General features: G+C 39.0%; 1 protein-coding gene across 1 annotated transcript in view; it reads left to right on the top strand.

Annotated features, from left to right (window-relative positions):
* RPGRIP1 (RPGR interacting protein 1) overlaps positions 1 to 17,402 on the top strand; it is a 91,663-nt gene that overhangs the window by 64,138 nt on the left and 10,123 nt on the right. Inside the window, 1 exon segment of the mRNA XM_068548145.1 lies at positions 2,429 to 2,526. Coding sequence (XP_068404246.1) covers positions 2,429 to 2,526 — 98 coding nt within the window.

Genomic DNA, 17,402 nt, shown 5'->3' with positions numbered 1-17,402 from the left:
TCTGATGTCTGCTCCCTGGTGGGTGAGGCTGGTCCAGATGCTAAAGCAGGCTCCCTGGAGGGCAGGGCCATGTCCAGAGGTGGCTATGGGCTCATGGAGTCTTAAGGCAGCCTGTTTGCTGATGGGTGAGGCTGTGTCCCCATCCAGTTAGTCTCTTTGCCTGAGGCATCCCAGCACTGACACCTGCAGGCTGTTGGGCCAGCATTGGGGTGGGTCCTGGGGCTACTACACTAGAAGGAGGATTCCACAGTGGTGCTTGCCAGCAGCAGTGTCCATGTGGTAGAAGGAGCTCCCGAAAATGGCTGCTGCCAGTGTCTGTGTCCGGAGGGTGAGCTGCAGTTGCCTATTGTCTCTCTAAAAGATTCTTCAGGATCAGCAGGTGGGACTAATCCAAGCTCCTATCAATTTACTGCTGCTTCTCTGGGTCCTGCAGCATATGAGATTTTGTGTGCACTCTTTAAGAGTGAAGTTTCTATTTTCTCCAGCCCCCTGGGATTCCTGAAAGTAAGCCCAGCTGACCTTCAAAGCCAAATGCTCTGGGGGTTCATCTTCCCAGTGCTGGTCCCCCAGGCTGAGGAGCCCAATGTGGGTCTCAGACCTCTCACTACTCTGGGAGAACCTCTGCAAATGTAATTATTCTCCAGTTTGTGGGTCGCCCACCAGGGCTTATGGGACTTGACTATATCACAAGCCCACCCCCGACCCATCTCTTTCTGGTTCCTTCTTTATGGCTTTATAGAAGTTCTTTTCTGGAAGGTTCTGGTCTTTTTCATCAATAGTTGTTCTGCAAATAGTTGTGATTTAGGTGTGCTCGTGAGAGAAGATGAGCTCAAGGTCTTTCTATTCCGCCATCTTGGTTGATCTCCCACAGTGTTTATTTCAAAGCCTCACATAGAAACTTCAGTACAGTAATTCCTATGTGATTCAGCCCCAGATTCAAGTGTGTTAGGCTTGATTTTTGTTAGAGAAGCTCTGAGAGACAATTGCAGCCATTGTTAGTTATACTGCAGCACTGTAGCACCAGGGTCTGTAGTTTACACTGGGGGTAACTAAAGCCCTCACACAGAAGTTTCATCCTGTTATCCCTGAGGACATTTCTTTGCCAAGAGCAAGTATGTTAGCCTTTGGTTAATGATCAAAGCAGAAAAGAGATCCTTGCAATAGGTTTCTTTAAGGTGACAGGTTTTCAATGTCAACCTCTGGAGGAAGCACTTTAGGTGTCTGGAGAGGGTGTGGAGAAAAGGGAACCATGTTACACTGTTGATGGGAATGGAAATTGGTGCAGCCACTATGGAAAACAGTATGGAGGTTCCTCAAAACACTAAAAATAGAGTTGCCACATGATCCAGCAGTCCTACTCCTGGGCACATATCCAGACAAAACTATAATTCAGAAAGATACATGCACCCCAATGTTCATTGCAGCACTATTCACAATAGCCAAGACATGGAAGCAACCTAAATATCCATCAATGGATGAATAGATAAAAAAGATGTGGTATATATATACAATGGAATATTACTCAGCCATAAAAAGGATGAAATAATGCCATTTGCAACAACATGGGTGGACCTAGAGATTATCATACTAAGTGAAGTAAGGCAGACAGAGAAAGACAAATATCATATAATATCGCTTATATAAGCAATATACTAAAAAAGTATACAAAGGAACTTATTTACAAAACAGAAACAGACTCACAGACTTAGAAAACAAATTTATGGTTACCAAAGGAGAAAGGTGCGGGGTGGATAAATTAGGAGTTTGGGATTAACATATACACACTACTACATATAAAATAGGTAATCAATAAGGACCTACTGTAGAGCACAGGGAAGTCTACTCAATACTCTATAATAACCTATACGGGAAAAGGATCTGAAAAAGAATAGATATATGTGTTTGTATAACTAAATCACTTTGCTGTGCCCCTGAAACTAACACAACATTGTAAATCAACTATAATATAAAATAAAAATCTAAAAATAAAAAAATATATAAACATAAAAATACCTACCTTAAAAAAAGTATTAGGAGTATCAAGATCACATTGTACGAAAGCAAACATGTGGGATGAGAGATATTGTTTGCCGCTGTCTTTGTAAAATACAATCTGCTACACCCTGATTGCACTGGTTTTCCTTGGCTTGGTAATTTTCTCCAGCCCCTAAAAGGACAAAACTTTCTTTCTACCTCCCTCCCTTCCTTTCTTCCCTTTCTTTTTTCAGAAGTGAACCCTGTATGTTTGGCAAGCTTCTGAATAAGTGAAACTTTAAAAAAGAAGGTTTGTTTCTAGTGATTACAGCCAAAATCTAGGTACTCAGAACTAGTAACTAAACAGTAGATTGAAGATGTAGGTACTGGGTCTTTTCTGGGCTAGACAGGGTACTCCAAAACAGTTCTGTAACTCTAGTCTCTTCTCTGGCAGATAAAGAATCCTGTGAACAAGCTTCTGAAGTCAGTGAAGCACAAACTACAGATAGTGATGAGATAGTAACACCTGTATCTCAGAAATGTCCTAAGGCAGTAAGTATACTGGGGTAATCATTGTGCGTGAGCCAAAATTGTAAGTAATGACAGTGTGCTTAATGGCCATGTGTGTGACATTCAAATCCAGTTTTATTTAATGAACCAGATGGGAAATTCAAGTTATTTAATTAAATTTATGTTGCAAGTGAATGGAAGTCTGTTCATACAGGCAGGTGAAAGGATCATTTTCTTGATTTGGTATAAATAAGGACTGACGGGCTTCCCTGGTGGCACAGTGGTTAAGAATCTGCCTGCCAATGCAGGGCACATGGGTTCGAGCCCTGGTCTGGGAAGATCCCACATGCCATGGAGCGACTGGGCCCGTGAGCCACAATTACTGAGCCTGTGCGTCTGGAGCCTGTGCTCCGCAACAAGACAGGCCGCGATAGTGAGAGGCCCGCGCACCGCGATGAAGAGTGGCCCCCGCTTGCCACAACTAGAGAAAGCCCTTGCACAGAAACGAAGACCCAACACAGCCATAACAATAAATAAATTAAAATAAATAAGGACTGACTTCAACACTTCTCTCTCCCATTTGGATCCCTTGCCTGCCTCCTTCATTGTATATGGTGATTCACCCCAGCCTAAGTGATGCCCTTTTCTTTAAATCTACCTAAAGAGAGCAGGTTTACTTTGGGAGGTGGAGGCTGGAAGGATTCTTTGTGGGAGGGCTCAAAGAGATCACTCAGTTTCAGAAGGTTTTTACTCAACCTTTAAAACCTGTAATTACAATTATTTATTAAACATTTTGACCTCAGATCTGTTTTGGAACTAATTGAGGATACACACACACACACACACACACACACACACACACACACACACACACAAATCTATGAATAAATATCCACAGATATATTCACAATCATTGTATTGGAATATTGTGGGGTTTTAAATGAGGTAGGAAACGATCACTTTCGAGCTGCTAGAATGCTCCCTGGTACACTTGTAGGCACTCAATAAATATTTGTTGAATGAATGGCTGAATGAAAGATTAAAATCTAACTGAGGATTATGAGCTTAATTAGAAACAGTAAAGAAAAGCATAGGGTTTATTTTCTGAACTTTTATCTGTTATATCTTTTTTAGACATTATGTAATTAATATCTTGAGAAATGTTTGTAAGACAGATCAGAGCCATAGTATTAGAACTAGACAGTAACACCTTAGAGATCGTAAAGGTGAAGAGAACCAAGTGATAAGTCCAGCATTGTAGCAGTAGTTAGTGAAAGAACTGGAACTTGAGCTAAAGTTTCTAAACCGTGCACATCTCAGATCAACCCAAAAAGCAGTCAGCTGGTCAGCAAATTTTGGAACTACAAGTCAGAATACGTTAAAAATATTACCCTAAATTAAAGGCTCTTAAATAAGATCTCCTGTTAGAAAACTTTTGTGTACCTAAAAATGTTGCTGGATAAACTAAATATGAAAACTGATCCCACTTAGTAAAAATTAGTGTTGTTATCAAATTAAACTTACAACACAGACACATATACTTGATAGCAGAAAAGCTTTATCAAAAGTCCAGACTCTTGTTCAACTTGTCCAGAAGAATTTGGGCAAGGAACACAGAACACAAAGGAGAAAAAAACACACAGGCTGAGGAGCAAAGAGAACAAAGAAGCAGGGGAATTTCCTGGCAGTCTGGTGGTTAGGACTTGGCACTTTCACTGCCATGGCCGGATTCAATCCCTGGTCAGGGAAATAAGATGGCGCAAGCTGTGTGGCACGGCCAAAATAAATAAATAAAAATTTAAAAAAAAAAAAGCAGTTTATTGAGGCTGAAGTGAAAGTTACACACTCAAAGAAGAGTGCAGGCATCCTCACAAGTGCGGAGCATACCACAAGGTTTTTTGATCCTCCTTTTATCTTATTTTTTTAGCCCTTTGAATGGGCGGGGGGGTCTTTTTGATTAGGGGTGGAATATTCATTGAGGGGACAGTTGGGGTGTGGCCTAGATTGCACCAGGTTGCATCAGCTCCCAGTCTTACGCCTTTGTCTCCTGGAGCCACTGTACATGTGCTCTAAGAACTGTTTTCCCTTAAATTTTCCCTTACTAGTCAACCACATGGGAAGGTCATACAGGGTCATTGGCAATCTGTGCATTTTTACTGGGCATGCGCCATGGTTTTCATGGTCAGTGTTTCTTGTTCAGATGCTACAAAGTTTCTGTTTTAGATGCCATTTCTCCATGTGTCATGGTCTCATTAAGTGCAAAACAAGGAGGTGTATAGGCTGTCCTTGGGCCCAGCCCTGTCTTTCCTGCCTCATACTCAATCCTTTTTGTATTTCAAAATAGCTGGGCATGAAAGATGGAAGGAGTTGAAGGTCCAGAGACAGTACGTGAGCTCTGTCCCTTTATGTGCCTGGAGTCAGCCAGGGTAAAGGAGGAGGCAAGAGAGTGTAGTGTTTAGGAGCATGGAAATGTGTTTCAGACAGAAGTGGTTTAGATCCAGTCTCTGCTATTAATATCTATGCCGCTTTGGGGAAGTTATTGAACCTCTATTAGGCTCTGTTTCCTCATCTGTAAAGTGGTGATATTTTTTTTTCTTGAAGTATAGTTTATTTACAATGCTTCAGGTGTACAGCAAAGTGATTCAGTTATATATATTCTTTTTTCAGTTTCTTTTCTATTAGAGGTTATTACAAGATATTGAATATAGTTCCCTGTGCTATGCAGTTGGTCCTTATTGTTTATCTATTTTATACATAGTAGTTTGTATCTGCTAATCCCATACTCCTTAATTTATCCCTCCCCCCGTTTCCCCTTTGGTAACCCTAGGTTTGTTTTCTATGTCTGTGAGTCTATTTCTGTTTTGTAAATAAGTTCATTTGTATCATATTTTAGATTCCATATATGTGATACCATATGATATTTGTATGTCTGTCTGACTTCACTTAGTATGATAATCTCTAGATTCATCCATATTGCTGCAAATGGCATTATTTCATTCTTTTGAATGGCTGAGTAGTATTCCATTGTATATATGTACCACATCTTCTTTATCCATTCATCTGTCGATGGACATTTAGGTTGCTTCCATGTCTTGGCTATTGTGAATAGTGCTGCTATGAACATAAGGGTGCATGTATATTTTTGAATTAGAGTTTTGTCTGGATATATGCCCAGGAATAGGATTGCTGGATCATATGGTAGTTCTATTTTTAGTTTTCTGAGGAACCTCCATACTGTTTTCCATAGTGGCTGTATGAACTTACATTCCCACCAACAGTGTAGAAGGGTTCCCTTTTCTCCACATCCTCTCCAGCATTTGTTATTTGTAGACTTTTTAATGATGGCCATTCTGACCCACGCGAGGTGGTACCTCATTGTAATTTTGATTTGCATTTCTCTAATAATTAGAGGTGTTGACCATCTTTTCATGTGCCTATTGGCCATTTGTATGTCTTCTTTGGAGAAATGTCTATTTAGGTCTTCTGCCCATTTTTCGATTGGGTTGTTTTTGTTGTTGTTGAGTTGTATGAGCTGTTTGTATATTTTGGAAATTAAGCCCTTGTTGGTCATATTGTTTTGCAAATATTTTCTCCCATTCTGTAGATTGTGTTTTTGCTTGTTTATGGTTTCCTTTGCTGTGCACAGGCTTGTAAGTTTGATTAGGCCCCATTTGTTTATTTTTGTTTTTATCTCTATTGCCTTGGGAGACTGACCTAAGAAAACATTGGTACGATTTATGTCAGAAATGTTTTGCCCATGATCTCTTCTAGGAGTTTTATGATGTCATGTCTTATTTTAACTCTTTAAGCCATTTTGAGTTTATTTTTGTGTATGGCAAGAGGGTGTGTTCTAACTTCATTGATTTACATGCAGCTATCCAACTTCCCCAACACCACTTGCTGAAGAGACTTTTTCCCGTTTTATATTCTTGCCACCTTTGTTGAAGATTAATTGACTGTAGGTGTGTGAGTTTATTTCTGGGCTCTCTATTCTGTTCCACTGATCCATATGCCTGTTTTTGTGCCAGTACCACGCTGTTTTGATTACTGTAGCTTTGTAGTATTGTCTGAAGTCTGGGAGATTTATGCCTTCTGCTTTGTTCTTTTTCTTCAGGATTGCTTTGGCAAATCTGAGTCTCATATGTTTCCATATAAATTTTAGGATTATTTTTTCTAGTTCTGTGAAAAATGTCATGGGTAATTTGATAGGGAATGCATTAAATCTGTAGATTGCTTTGAGTAGTATGGCTATTTTAACAATATTAATTCTTTTAATCCAAGAGCATGTGATATCTTTCCATTTCTTTGAATCATCTTCAGTTTCCTTTATTAATGTTTTATAGTTCTCAGTGTATAAGTCTTTCACCTCCTCAGTAAGGTTTATTCCTAAGTATTTTATTTTTGCAGGTGCTATTTTAAAAGGTATTGCTTTTTTACATTCTCTTTCTGATATTTCATTGTTAGTGTAAGGAAATGCAACTGGTTTCTGAATGTTAATCTTGTATCCTGCTATCCTGCTGAATTTGTTTATCAGTTCTAGTAGTTTTTGTGTGGAGTGTTTAGGGTTTTCTCTATATAGTTTCATGTCATCTGCATATGACAATTTTACCTCTTTCCTTCCAATTCGGATACCTTTTATTTCTTTTTCTTGTCTGATTGCTGTGGCTAGGACATCCAATACTATGGTGAATATAAGAGGTGAGAGTGGGTATCCTTGTCTTTTTCCAGATTTTAGTACAAAGGCTTTCAGCTTTTCACCATTGAGTATTATATTGGCTGTGTGTTTGTCATAAATAGCTTTTATTATGGTGAGATATGTTCCCTCTATACCCACTTTGGTAAGAGTTTTTATCATGAATGAATGTTGAATTTTGTCAAATGCTTGTTCTGTATCTATTGATCATTTGGTTTTTTCTTTTCTTTTGTTAATGTAGTATGTCACACTGATTGATTTGAGTATGTTGAACCATCCTTGTGAACTTGGAATGAATCCCACTTGGTCATGGTGTATGATCTTTTATGAGTTATTGGGTTTGGTTTGCTAACATTTTGTTGAGAATTTTTGCATCTATATTCATCAAAGATATTGGCCTGTAATTTTCTTTTTTGGTGGTGTCTTTGTCTGGTTTTGGTATCAGGGTGATGGTGGCTTCATAGAATGTCTTTGGGATTCTTTGCCTCCTCTTCAATTTTTTGGAAGAGTTTGAGAAGGATCAGTATAAATTCTTCTTTGTATGTTTGGTAGAATTCGCCTGTGAACCCGTCTGGTCCTGGACTTTTGTTTGTAAGGAGTTTTAAAATTACAGAGTCTATTTCACTTCTAATGATCAGTCTGTTCAAATTATCTATTTCTTCTTGATTCAGTTTTGGTGGGCTGTATATTTCTAAAAATTTATCCATTTCTTCTAGGTTGTTAAATTTGTTGGCATATAATTGTTCATAGTATTCCCTTATGATTTTTTGTATTTCTGCAGTATCAGTTGTTATATCTCCTTTTTTATTTCTTATTTTGTTTATTTGGGTTCTCTCTCTTTTCTTCTTGATGAGCCTGGCCAGAGGTTTGTCAATCTTGTTTACCCTTTCAAAGAACCAGCTCTTGGTTTTATTGATTTTTTTCTGTTTTTTAATCTCTATTTTATTTATTTCCTATCCAATCTTTATTACTTCCATTCTTCTGCTGACTTTAGGTTTTATTTGTTCTTCTTTTTCTAATTCTTTTAGCTGGTAGGTTAGGTTGGTTATTTGAGATTTTTCTTATTTTTTGAGGAAGGCCTGTATCACTGTGAACCTCCCTCTAAGAACTGCTTTTGCTGTATCCCATAGATTTTGTATGGCTGTGTTTTCATTGTCATTTGTCTCAAGGTATTTTTTAATTTCCTCTTTGGTTTCATCAATGACCCATTGGTTTTTTTAGTAGCATGTTGCTTAATCTCCATGTAATCATTTTTTTCTCATTTCTTTTTCTGTGGTTGTTTTCTAGTTTCATGCCATTGTGGTCTGAAGAGATGCTTGAGATAATTTCTAAACTCTCAGATTTATTGAGGCTTGTTTTGTACCCTAGTATGTGGTCAAACCTAAGGCATGTTCCATGGGTACTTGAAAAGAATGAGTATTCTGGGGCTTCCCTGGTGGCGCAGTGGTTAGGAATCTGCCTGCCAATGCAGGAGACACGGGTTCGAGCCCTGGCGTGGGAAGATCCAGCTGGGCCTGTGTGCCACAGCTACTGAGCTTGTGCTCCGGAGCCCGCGAGCCACAACTACTGAAGCCCATGTGCCTAGAGCCTGTGCTCCACAACAAGAGAGGCCACTGCAATGAGAAGCCCGTTCACCACAGAGAAGAGTAGCCCCCGCTTGCTGCAACTGGAGAAAGCCTGCGTGCAGCAACGCAGCCAAAAATAAATAAAATAAATAATTAAAAAAAAAAAAAAGAATGTGTATTCTGGTTTTTTTTTTTTTTTGGATGTAATGTCCTGAAAATATCAATTAAGTTTAACTGTTCTATTGTATTATTTAGAATTTCTGTGCCTTATTGATTTTCTGTCTAGAAGATCTGTCCATTGATGTGAGTGGGGTATTAAAGTCTCCTACTATTATTGTATTCCTGTCAATTTCTCCCTTCATGTCTGTTAGTATTTGTTTTATGTATTTGGTTGCTCTTATATTAGGTGCATATATATTGATGAGTGTAAAATCCTCTTTTTGTATTGATCCTTTTTTCATTATACAATGTCCTTCTTTATCTTTCTTTATGGGCTTTGTTTTGAAGTCTATTTTGTCTGAGTATTGAGACCCCACTTTATTTTCATTTCCATTTGTATGAGACATCTTTTTCCATCCCCTTACTTTCAATCTATGTGTGTCCTTTGCCCTAAAGTGGGTATCTTGTAGGCAGCATATTGTAGGCTCTTGTTTTCTTTTATCCAATGTGCCACTCTGTGTATTTTGATTGGAGGTTTTAATCCATTGACATTTAAGGTAGTTTTAAAAAATAAATTTATTTATTTATTTATTTTAATTTATTTTTGGCAGCGTTGGGTCTTCATTGCTGTGTGCGGGCTTTCTCTAGTTGCAGCGAGTGGGGCTACTCTTCGTTGCAGTGTGTGGGCTTCTCATTGTGGTGGCTTCTCTTGTTGTGGAGCATGGGCTCTAGGCATGCAGGCTTCAGTAGTTGTGGCTCACAGGCTCTAGAGTGTAGGCTCAGTAGTTGTGGCGCACAGGCTTAGTTGCTCTGCAGCATGTGGGATCTTCCTGGACCAGGGCTCAAACCCATGTTCCCTGCATTGGCAGGCAGATTCTTAACCACTGTGCCACCAGGGAAGTCCCTAAGGTAACTATTGATAGATATGTATTTATTGCCATTTAAACCTTATTTTCCTGTTGATTTTATACTTCTTCTTTGTACCTTTCTTTTTCTTTTTGTTTTTCCTTTTGTGGTTTGATGGTTTTCTTTTGTATTATGCTTATGTTCTCTTCTTTTTGGTTTCTGTGAATCTATTGTATGTTTTTGATCTGTGGTTACCCTGTTTTTCAAGTATGTTAACCCCATCCTATTTGTACTTGCCTTAGACTAGTAGTCATATCGGCTCAAACACATTCTAGGAACTGAAAAAAAATCTACATTTTCTTATTTTACTCCCCACATTTTATGATTTTCATGTACTCTTTTACATCTTCATGTTCATACTTTTGCTCTTCACTGTGGCTATCATCACTATCACAGAAATTTTTTCATTTTTTAAAAATCTGTGTACTGGCTTATTTAAGTGATTTACTTTCCAATTGTTATTTTCTCTTTCCTTTAGATTCTTACTTCTTTTCTATTTAGGGAAGACTTTTCAATATTTCCTTTGGAATAGATTTAGTATTACTGTATTCTTTTAGTTTTTGTTTGTCTGAGAAATTCTTTATCTCTCCTATTCTGAATGATAATCTTGCTGGGTAGAGTATCCTGGGTTACAGATTTTTCCCTTTCAGAACTTTGAATGTATCTTGCCCCTCCCTTCTGGCCTGCAGCGTTTCTATAGAGAAATCAACTGATAGTCTTATGGGGGTTCTCTTGTAATTAACTGTTTGTGTTTCTCTTGCTGCCTTTAGAATCCTCTTTATCTTTAACTTTTGCCATTTTTATTATAATATGTCATGGGACTTCCCTGGTGATGCAGTGGTTAAGAATCTGCCTGCCAATGCAGGGGACATGGATTCGATCCCTGGTCCGGGCAGATCCCACATGCCGTGGAGCAACTAAGCCTGTGCGCCACAACTACTGAGCCCGCGCACCACAACTACTGAAGCCTGCTGCAACTACTGAAGCCCACGTGCCTAGAGCCCGTGCTCTGCAACAAGGGAAGCCACCGCAATGAGAAGCCTCCGCACCACAACAAAGAGTAGCCCCCACTCACTGCAGCTAGAGAAGGCCCGTGCACAGCAACAAAGACCCAACGCAGGAAAAAAAAAAAAAGTCTTGGTGTAGGTCTGTTTAGGTTTATCTTGTTTGGGACCCTCCATGCTTCCTGTACCTGGATATCTGTTTCCTTGTTTAGGTTGGGGAAGTTTTCAGCCGTAATTTCTTCAAATACATTTTCGATCCGCTTTTCTCTTTCTTCCCCTTCTGGAATTCCTATCATGCGTAGGTTGGCATGCTTTATATTATCCCATAGGTCTCTTATATTGCTTTCATTTTTTTCATTTGGCTTTCTGTCTGCTGTCCTGATTGAGTGATTTCCATTATTCTATCTTCCAAGTCACTTATTCGTTCTTCTGCATTATACATTCTGCTATTTATTGCCTTTAGCTCAGCTTACATCTCAGTCAATGAGTTTTCTGATTTTTCTTGGTTCCTCTTTATAGTTTCTAGTTGCTTCTTACAGTACCCTGCATTTCTGTCAATAGCCTTTCTTAATTCCTTCAGTACCCCTTTTTGAAACCAGTGTCTATTAGATCAAAGAGGTCTGTTTCATTGTTTGTTCTTTCAGGGGAATTTTCTTGGTCTTTAAACTGGAAGTGGTTCCTCTGCTTCTTCATTTTACTTATATTTCTCTTGCTCTGTGAGTTTAGGAGAAACAATTATCTACTGTGGTCTTGGAGGGCTATTTTTATGTGGAAGCGTCCCTTTGTAGCTGTGTGGGTTTAATATTTTTGGTGCAAGGGCTGTTTTAATATGGATATCTGTCACCTCTTCCCTCAGCATGTGCAGGCCATTATCCCCTTGAAAGGGGGTGTGCAGATGCGGCAGTGCCCAGTCCTAGGGTTCTTGGTGGCGGTGGTGGCTCATGTGCATCCCCGGAGCATGTGATGGGTGCGGGAGCTGCTCGTGACCACGCCTGGAGCTCGTGTAGGTGGTGTCCTAACCGCCTGAGAGCACATGCAAGGAAAAAGCCTGCAATGGTGGGTCCCACCCCTCCCCTCGTGCACCCCCCAAACAATGGCACCTGTCCTCTAAGGTGGCCCAGGCTTGCTCCACAAACACCCTCAGTTGCAGTCACACCAGACTCCAGCCCCTTCAGGCTGTTTTCACACAGCCAACCCCAGTCCTCTCTCTGGGTCTGATATCTGAAGCCTGAGCTTCAGCACCCAGCCCCAACCCGCACCAGCAGATGCACATCTCAGGCTGGGGAGTGCAGGGCGGTGGCACTGACTGTGCAGGTCTCTCTCCATTCGGGCTGCTGAAAACTGGTTGCTGCATTCTCCTCTGAGGCTCTGAAGCTCTGTTCCAGCTGATCTCCCCTCTGGTGAGGGGACTTCCCAGGGTGCGGGAACCTTTTTCACAGCTCCCTCCTAGGAGGGAGGTCCCATCCCGATTCCTTTCTCACTTCCTTTTTTTCTTTTTTCTTTTGTCCTACCTGGTTACATGGAGATTTTCTTGCCCTTTCAAAAGTCTGAGGTCTTCTGCCAGCATTCAGTAGACATATTGTGAGAATTATTAATACATGTAGATGTATTTTTAATATATTTGTGGGAGGTGGTGAGCTTCACGTCCTACCACTCCACCATCTTGATTGCTCTGCCGCTTTTTTTAATATTTAACATATAAGTGCTATCATACAATATTTGTCTTTGTCTGACTTATTTCACTAAGCATAATACTCTCCAATTCCATCCATGTTGTTGCAGATGAAAATTTTTCATTCTTTTTTATGGCTGAGTAATATTCCATTGTGTGTGTGTATATATATACATCACATCTTCTTTATCCATTCATCTGTTGATCAGCACTTACATTGCTTCCATATCTTGGCAGTTGTAAATAATGCTGGTATGATGAACATTGGGGTGCATATATCTTTTCAAATTAAAGTTTTTGGTTTTTTCAGATATATACCCAGGAGTGAAATTCCTGGGTCATATGGTAGTTCTATTTTTAGTTTTTTGAGGAACCTCCATACTGTTTTCCACAGTGGCTAAGTTTATTCCTAGATATTTTATTTTTTGACACGATCTTAAATGGGATTTTTTTTTTTACTTTCTCTTTCTGATATCTCATTGTTAGTGTAAAGAAATGCTACAGATTTCTGTATATTAATCTTGTATCCTGCTACCCTACTGAATTCATTTATTATTTCTAAAGTTTTTATGTGGAGACTTTAGGATTCTCTATATAGAGTATTATGTCATCTGCAAATAGTGAGAGTTTTACCTCTTCCCTTCTAATTTGGATACTTTTTATTTCTTTTTCTTGTCTGGTTTCTGTGGCTAGGACTTCTAATACTTTGTTGAATAGAAGTGGGGAGAGTAGACATCCTTGTCTTGTTCCTGAATTTAGCAGGAAGGCTTTCAGCTTTTCACCATTGAATAGTATGTTGGCTGTGCGTTTGTCATAATTGGCTTTATCATGCTAAGATATGCTCCCCCTATACCCACTTTGGTGATAGTTTTTATCATGAACGAATACTGAATTTTATCAAATGCTTTCTCTGCATCTATTGCGATAATCATGTATTTTTGTCTTTTTTTTTGGTTAATGTAGTGTATCACATTGACTGATTTGAGTACGTTGAACCATCCTTGCTACCCTGGAATGAATCCAACTTAATCATGGTGTGTGATCCTTTATATGTATTGTTGGATTTGGTTTGTTAATATTTTGTTGACGATTTTTGCATCTATATTCATCAAAGATATTAGCCTGTGATTTTCTTTTTTGTAGTGTCTTTGTCTGGTTTGGGTATCAGGGTGATGGTGGCTTCATAGAATGAATTTGGGGATGTTCCCTCCTCTTCAGTTATTTAGAATAGTTTGAGAAGGATAGGTGTAAGTTCTGCTTTTTATGTTTGGTAGAATTCTGCAGGGAAGCCATCCAGTCCTGGACTTCTGTTTGCAGGGAGTTTTTTTTTTTTTTAAATTACAGATTCTATTTCGCTGTAGTGATTGGTCTGTTCAAATTATCTGTTTGTTCTTGACTCGGTTTTTTTGTTTGTTTTTTTGTTCTCTTTTTACAACAACAGTAAACATTTATTTTCACACACAGTTTCTTAAAGTCGGGAAACTGGGAGTGGCTTTGCTGTGTGGTTCTGGCTTAGGGTGTCCTGGGAGGTTGCAGTCAAGCTGTCAATTGGAGCTGCAGTCATCTAGAGGCTTGACTGGGGCTGGAGTATCCACTTCCAAGATGGTGCCCTCACATGGTGCTAGTTGTTGGTAGGAGGCCTCAGTTCATCACCTATTGAGCCTCCCTCTCCATGGGCTACTTGAGTGTCCTCAGGACACAGCAGCTGGCTTCAGTCAGAGTGAAGGCTCCAAGAGCGAGCAAGGCAGAAGTCACAACGTCTTTGGCCAGTCTAGCTTTAGGAGTCACACTCCTTCCTTTCCACAGTATCCTGTTTGCAGCAAGGTCAGTCTTATTCAGTGTAGGAGGTGAGGATCATTGGGGACCATCTTAGAGGTGACTACCACAAACCAGTAGGTTGCTATGACCAGGATCTTTACTCTGCCCCTAGGTTTGCTTCATTGATGGCTCCAGCATGAAATAAAAGTTTTGATTTTTATGTGTTTTTTAAATTTTTATTTATTTATTTATTTTTATATCTTTATTGGAGTATAATTGCTTTATAATGTTGTTTTAGTTTCTGCTGTACAACAAAATGAATCAGCTATATGTATACATATGTTATCAGGCTGTATGTTTCTAGAAACTTGTCCATTTCTTCTAGGTTGTCCAATTTGTTGGCATACAACTGTTTATAGTAGTCTCTTAGAATATTTTGTATTTCTGTGCTATTAGTTGTTATGTCTCCACTCTCATTTCTTATTCTGTTTATTTGGTTCCTTTCTTCTTGGTGAGCCTGGCCATAGGTTTGTCAGTTTTGATTATCTTTTCAAGAAACCAGCTCTTGGTTTTTTTTATTTTATTTGTATTTTATTTCCTCTCTGATCTTTATTATTTCCTTCCTTTTGCTGACTTTAGGTTGTGTTTCTTCTTCTTTTTCTAATTCTAACTTTCCTCTTAGAACTGCTCTTGCTTTATCCCACAGATTTTTGTAAGGTTGTGTTTGTGTAAGGTTGTTGTTTGTCTTGAGGTATTTTCTGATTTCTTCTTTGATTTCATTGTTGACCCTTTGGTTTTTTAGTAGCATGTTGTTTAGTCTCCTTGTGTTCATTCTTTTCCCGTTTTTCCTTCTGTGGTTGATTTCTAGTTTCATACCCTTATGGTCAGAAAATATGCTTGAAATAATTTTTATCCTCTTAAATTTGTTGAGGCTTGTTTTGTGACCTAATATGTGGTCTATCCTAGATAATGTTCTATGCACGCTTGAAAAAAATGTGTATTCTAACTTTTTTGGCTGTAGTGTCCTGTACATTATCAATTAAGTCCAACTGGTCTATTGTGTCACTTAGGACCTCTGTTGCCGTATTGATTTTCTGTCTGGATGATCTGTCTCTTGATACCAGTGGGGTGTTAAAGTCTCCTACTATTATTGTATTCCTGTCCGTGTCTCCCTTTATGTCTGTTAGTATTTGTTTTATATATTTAGGTGCCCTTATATTGGGCACATAAATGTTAATAAGTGTCATATCCTCTTCTTGTATTGATACCTTTATTATTATATAATGTCCTTCTATGTCTTTCTCTATGGACTTTGTTTTTAAATTAATTAATTAATTTATTTATTTATGGCTGCGTTGGATCTTTGCTGCTGTGCACGGGCTTTCTCTAGTTGCAGCAAGCGGGGGCTCCTCTTCGTTGCGGTGCACGGGCTTCTCATTGCGGTGGCTTCTCTTGTTGCGGAGCATGGGCTCTAGGCGCGTGGGCTTCAGTAGTTGCAGCACGTGGACTCGATAGTTGTGGCTTGCGGGCTCTAGAGAGTAGGCTCAGTAGTTGTGGTGCACAAGCTTAATTGCTCCGTAGCACGTGGGATCTTCCTGGACCAGGGCTTGAACCTGTGTGCCCTGCATTGGCAGGCAGATTCTTAACCACTGAGCCACGAGGGAAGTCCTGGACTTTGTTTTAAAGTTTGTTTTGTCTGATATGAGTATCGCTACCCCCACTGTCTTGTTTCCATTTGCATGCAATCTTTTTTCCATCCTCTCACTTTCAGTCTGTGTGTGTCTTTCATCCTGATGTGCGTTTCTTCTAAGCAGCATATTGTAGGTTCTTGGTTTTTTGTTTTGTTTTTAATCCAACCTGCCACTCTATGATTGGCAGATTTAGTCCTTTGACAATGTAATTATTGATAGGTATTTACTCATAGCCATTTTAAACTTTGTTTTCCAGTTGATTTTGTTTCTCTTTGTTCATTTCTTCTTCTTTTTGTTTTTCCTTTTGTGGTTTGATTGTTTTCTTTTGTAATACTCTTGAGTTCCTTTCTTTTTTTTTTTAATCCATTGTGTTTTTGATTTGTGGTTGTCCTGTTTTTCAAGTATCTTGACCCATAACTATACTTGCTTTAAACTACAAGATAGTCATACAAGTTCAAACACATTCTTAAAGATCTACATTTTTATACTCCCCTCCCCTACATGTTGTGATTTTGATGTCCTGTTTACATCAGTGTTTATCAATTTTGTTTATCTTTTCAAGGAACCAGCTCTTAGTGGCAAGTATTTTTCAATCAGTAATGTTTTGGGATTCCATCCAGGTCTATATATTTAGTTTTTTCTAGTCCATTCTGCTTAACTACTTATTAGTATTCCATTAAAATAATATGACCTTTTATTTAGACCTCAGTGGGCAATGCTGATTGAGCTTTTATGCTATGTGCTTGATATTCATTAACTCACTAAATCCTTACAGTACCCACGTGAGTTGTTTGCTCCTTCAACAAGTAATTTTGGAGTTACCTGTCTTATTATTTGCCAGGCTTTGTGGATACAAAATGGTGAATAAGACAGACTTGGTCCCTTCCCTCTTGAATCTTACTTTCTACTGAGTGCAAACAGATATAAATCACTGAACAAACAAATAGATACTTGCTGATTCTAAATACTACAAAGAAAACAAATAGGGTGATATAATTGTTAGTAATGGGAGGGGTTGAGTTAGGTAAGGTGGTAAGGAAAGACTTCTCTGAGGAGAGGACATTTCAACTGAAATCTGAAGAATGAGAAGGGAAGCCCTGGGGGATAGTTATCTGAGGCAGAGGAGATGGCAAATGTAAAAGCCCTGGGGTAGCAAATAGTTCGGTTCATCTAAGGTACAGGAAAGCAAGGGAACATTATATATCAGTTATGTCTCAGTAAAGCTGGGGGAAGAGAGGAGATTCCACAGTAAAATTTCATAGCCAGACTTTGCAGATGAGCCTTGAGAAGAGCAAACGTTTGATGACCATACCTAGCTTTTGCAGAATTTGTCCTCTGATATGTGTACAGACCGACTACACCAGGACCTTGTCACTTTTGTTTCTGTACAACCAGGTATCTACAATAACAGAGGGAAAAGGGGGGAAAATAATGCCACAGTATAACACCCTTGTTCATGTGTATCTTTGT

This window comes from Eschrichtius robustus, chromosome 1 (genome assembly GCF_028021215.1).
Source record: "Eschrichtius robustus isolate mEscRob2 chromosome 1, mEscRob2.pri, whole genome shotgun sequence".
In the NCBI taxonomy this organism is placed as follows: domain Eukaryota; kingdom Metazoa; phylum Chordata; class Mammalia; order Artiodactyla; family Eschrichtiidae; genus Eschrichtius; species Eschrichtius robustus.
The sequence above is the reverse complement of the archived record's forward strand: the minus strand, read 5'-3'. Positions and strand labels throughout refer to the sequence as shown.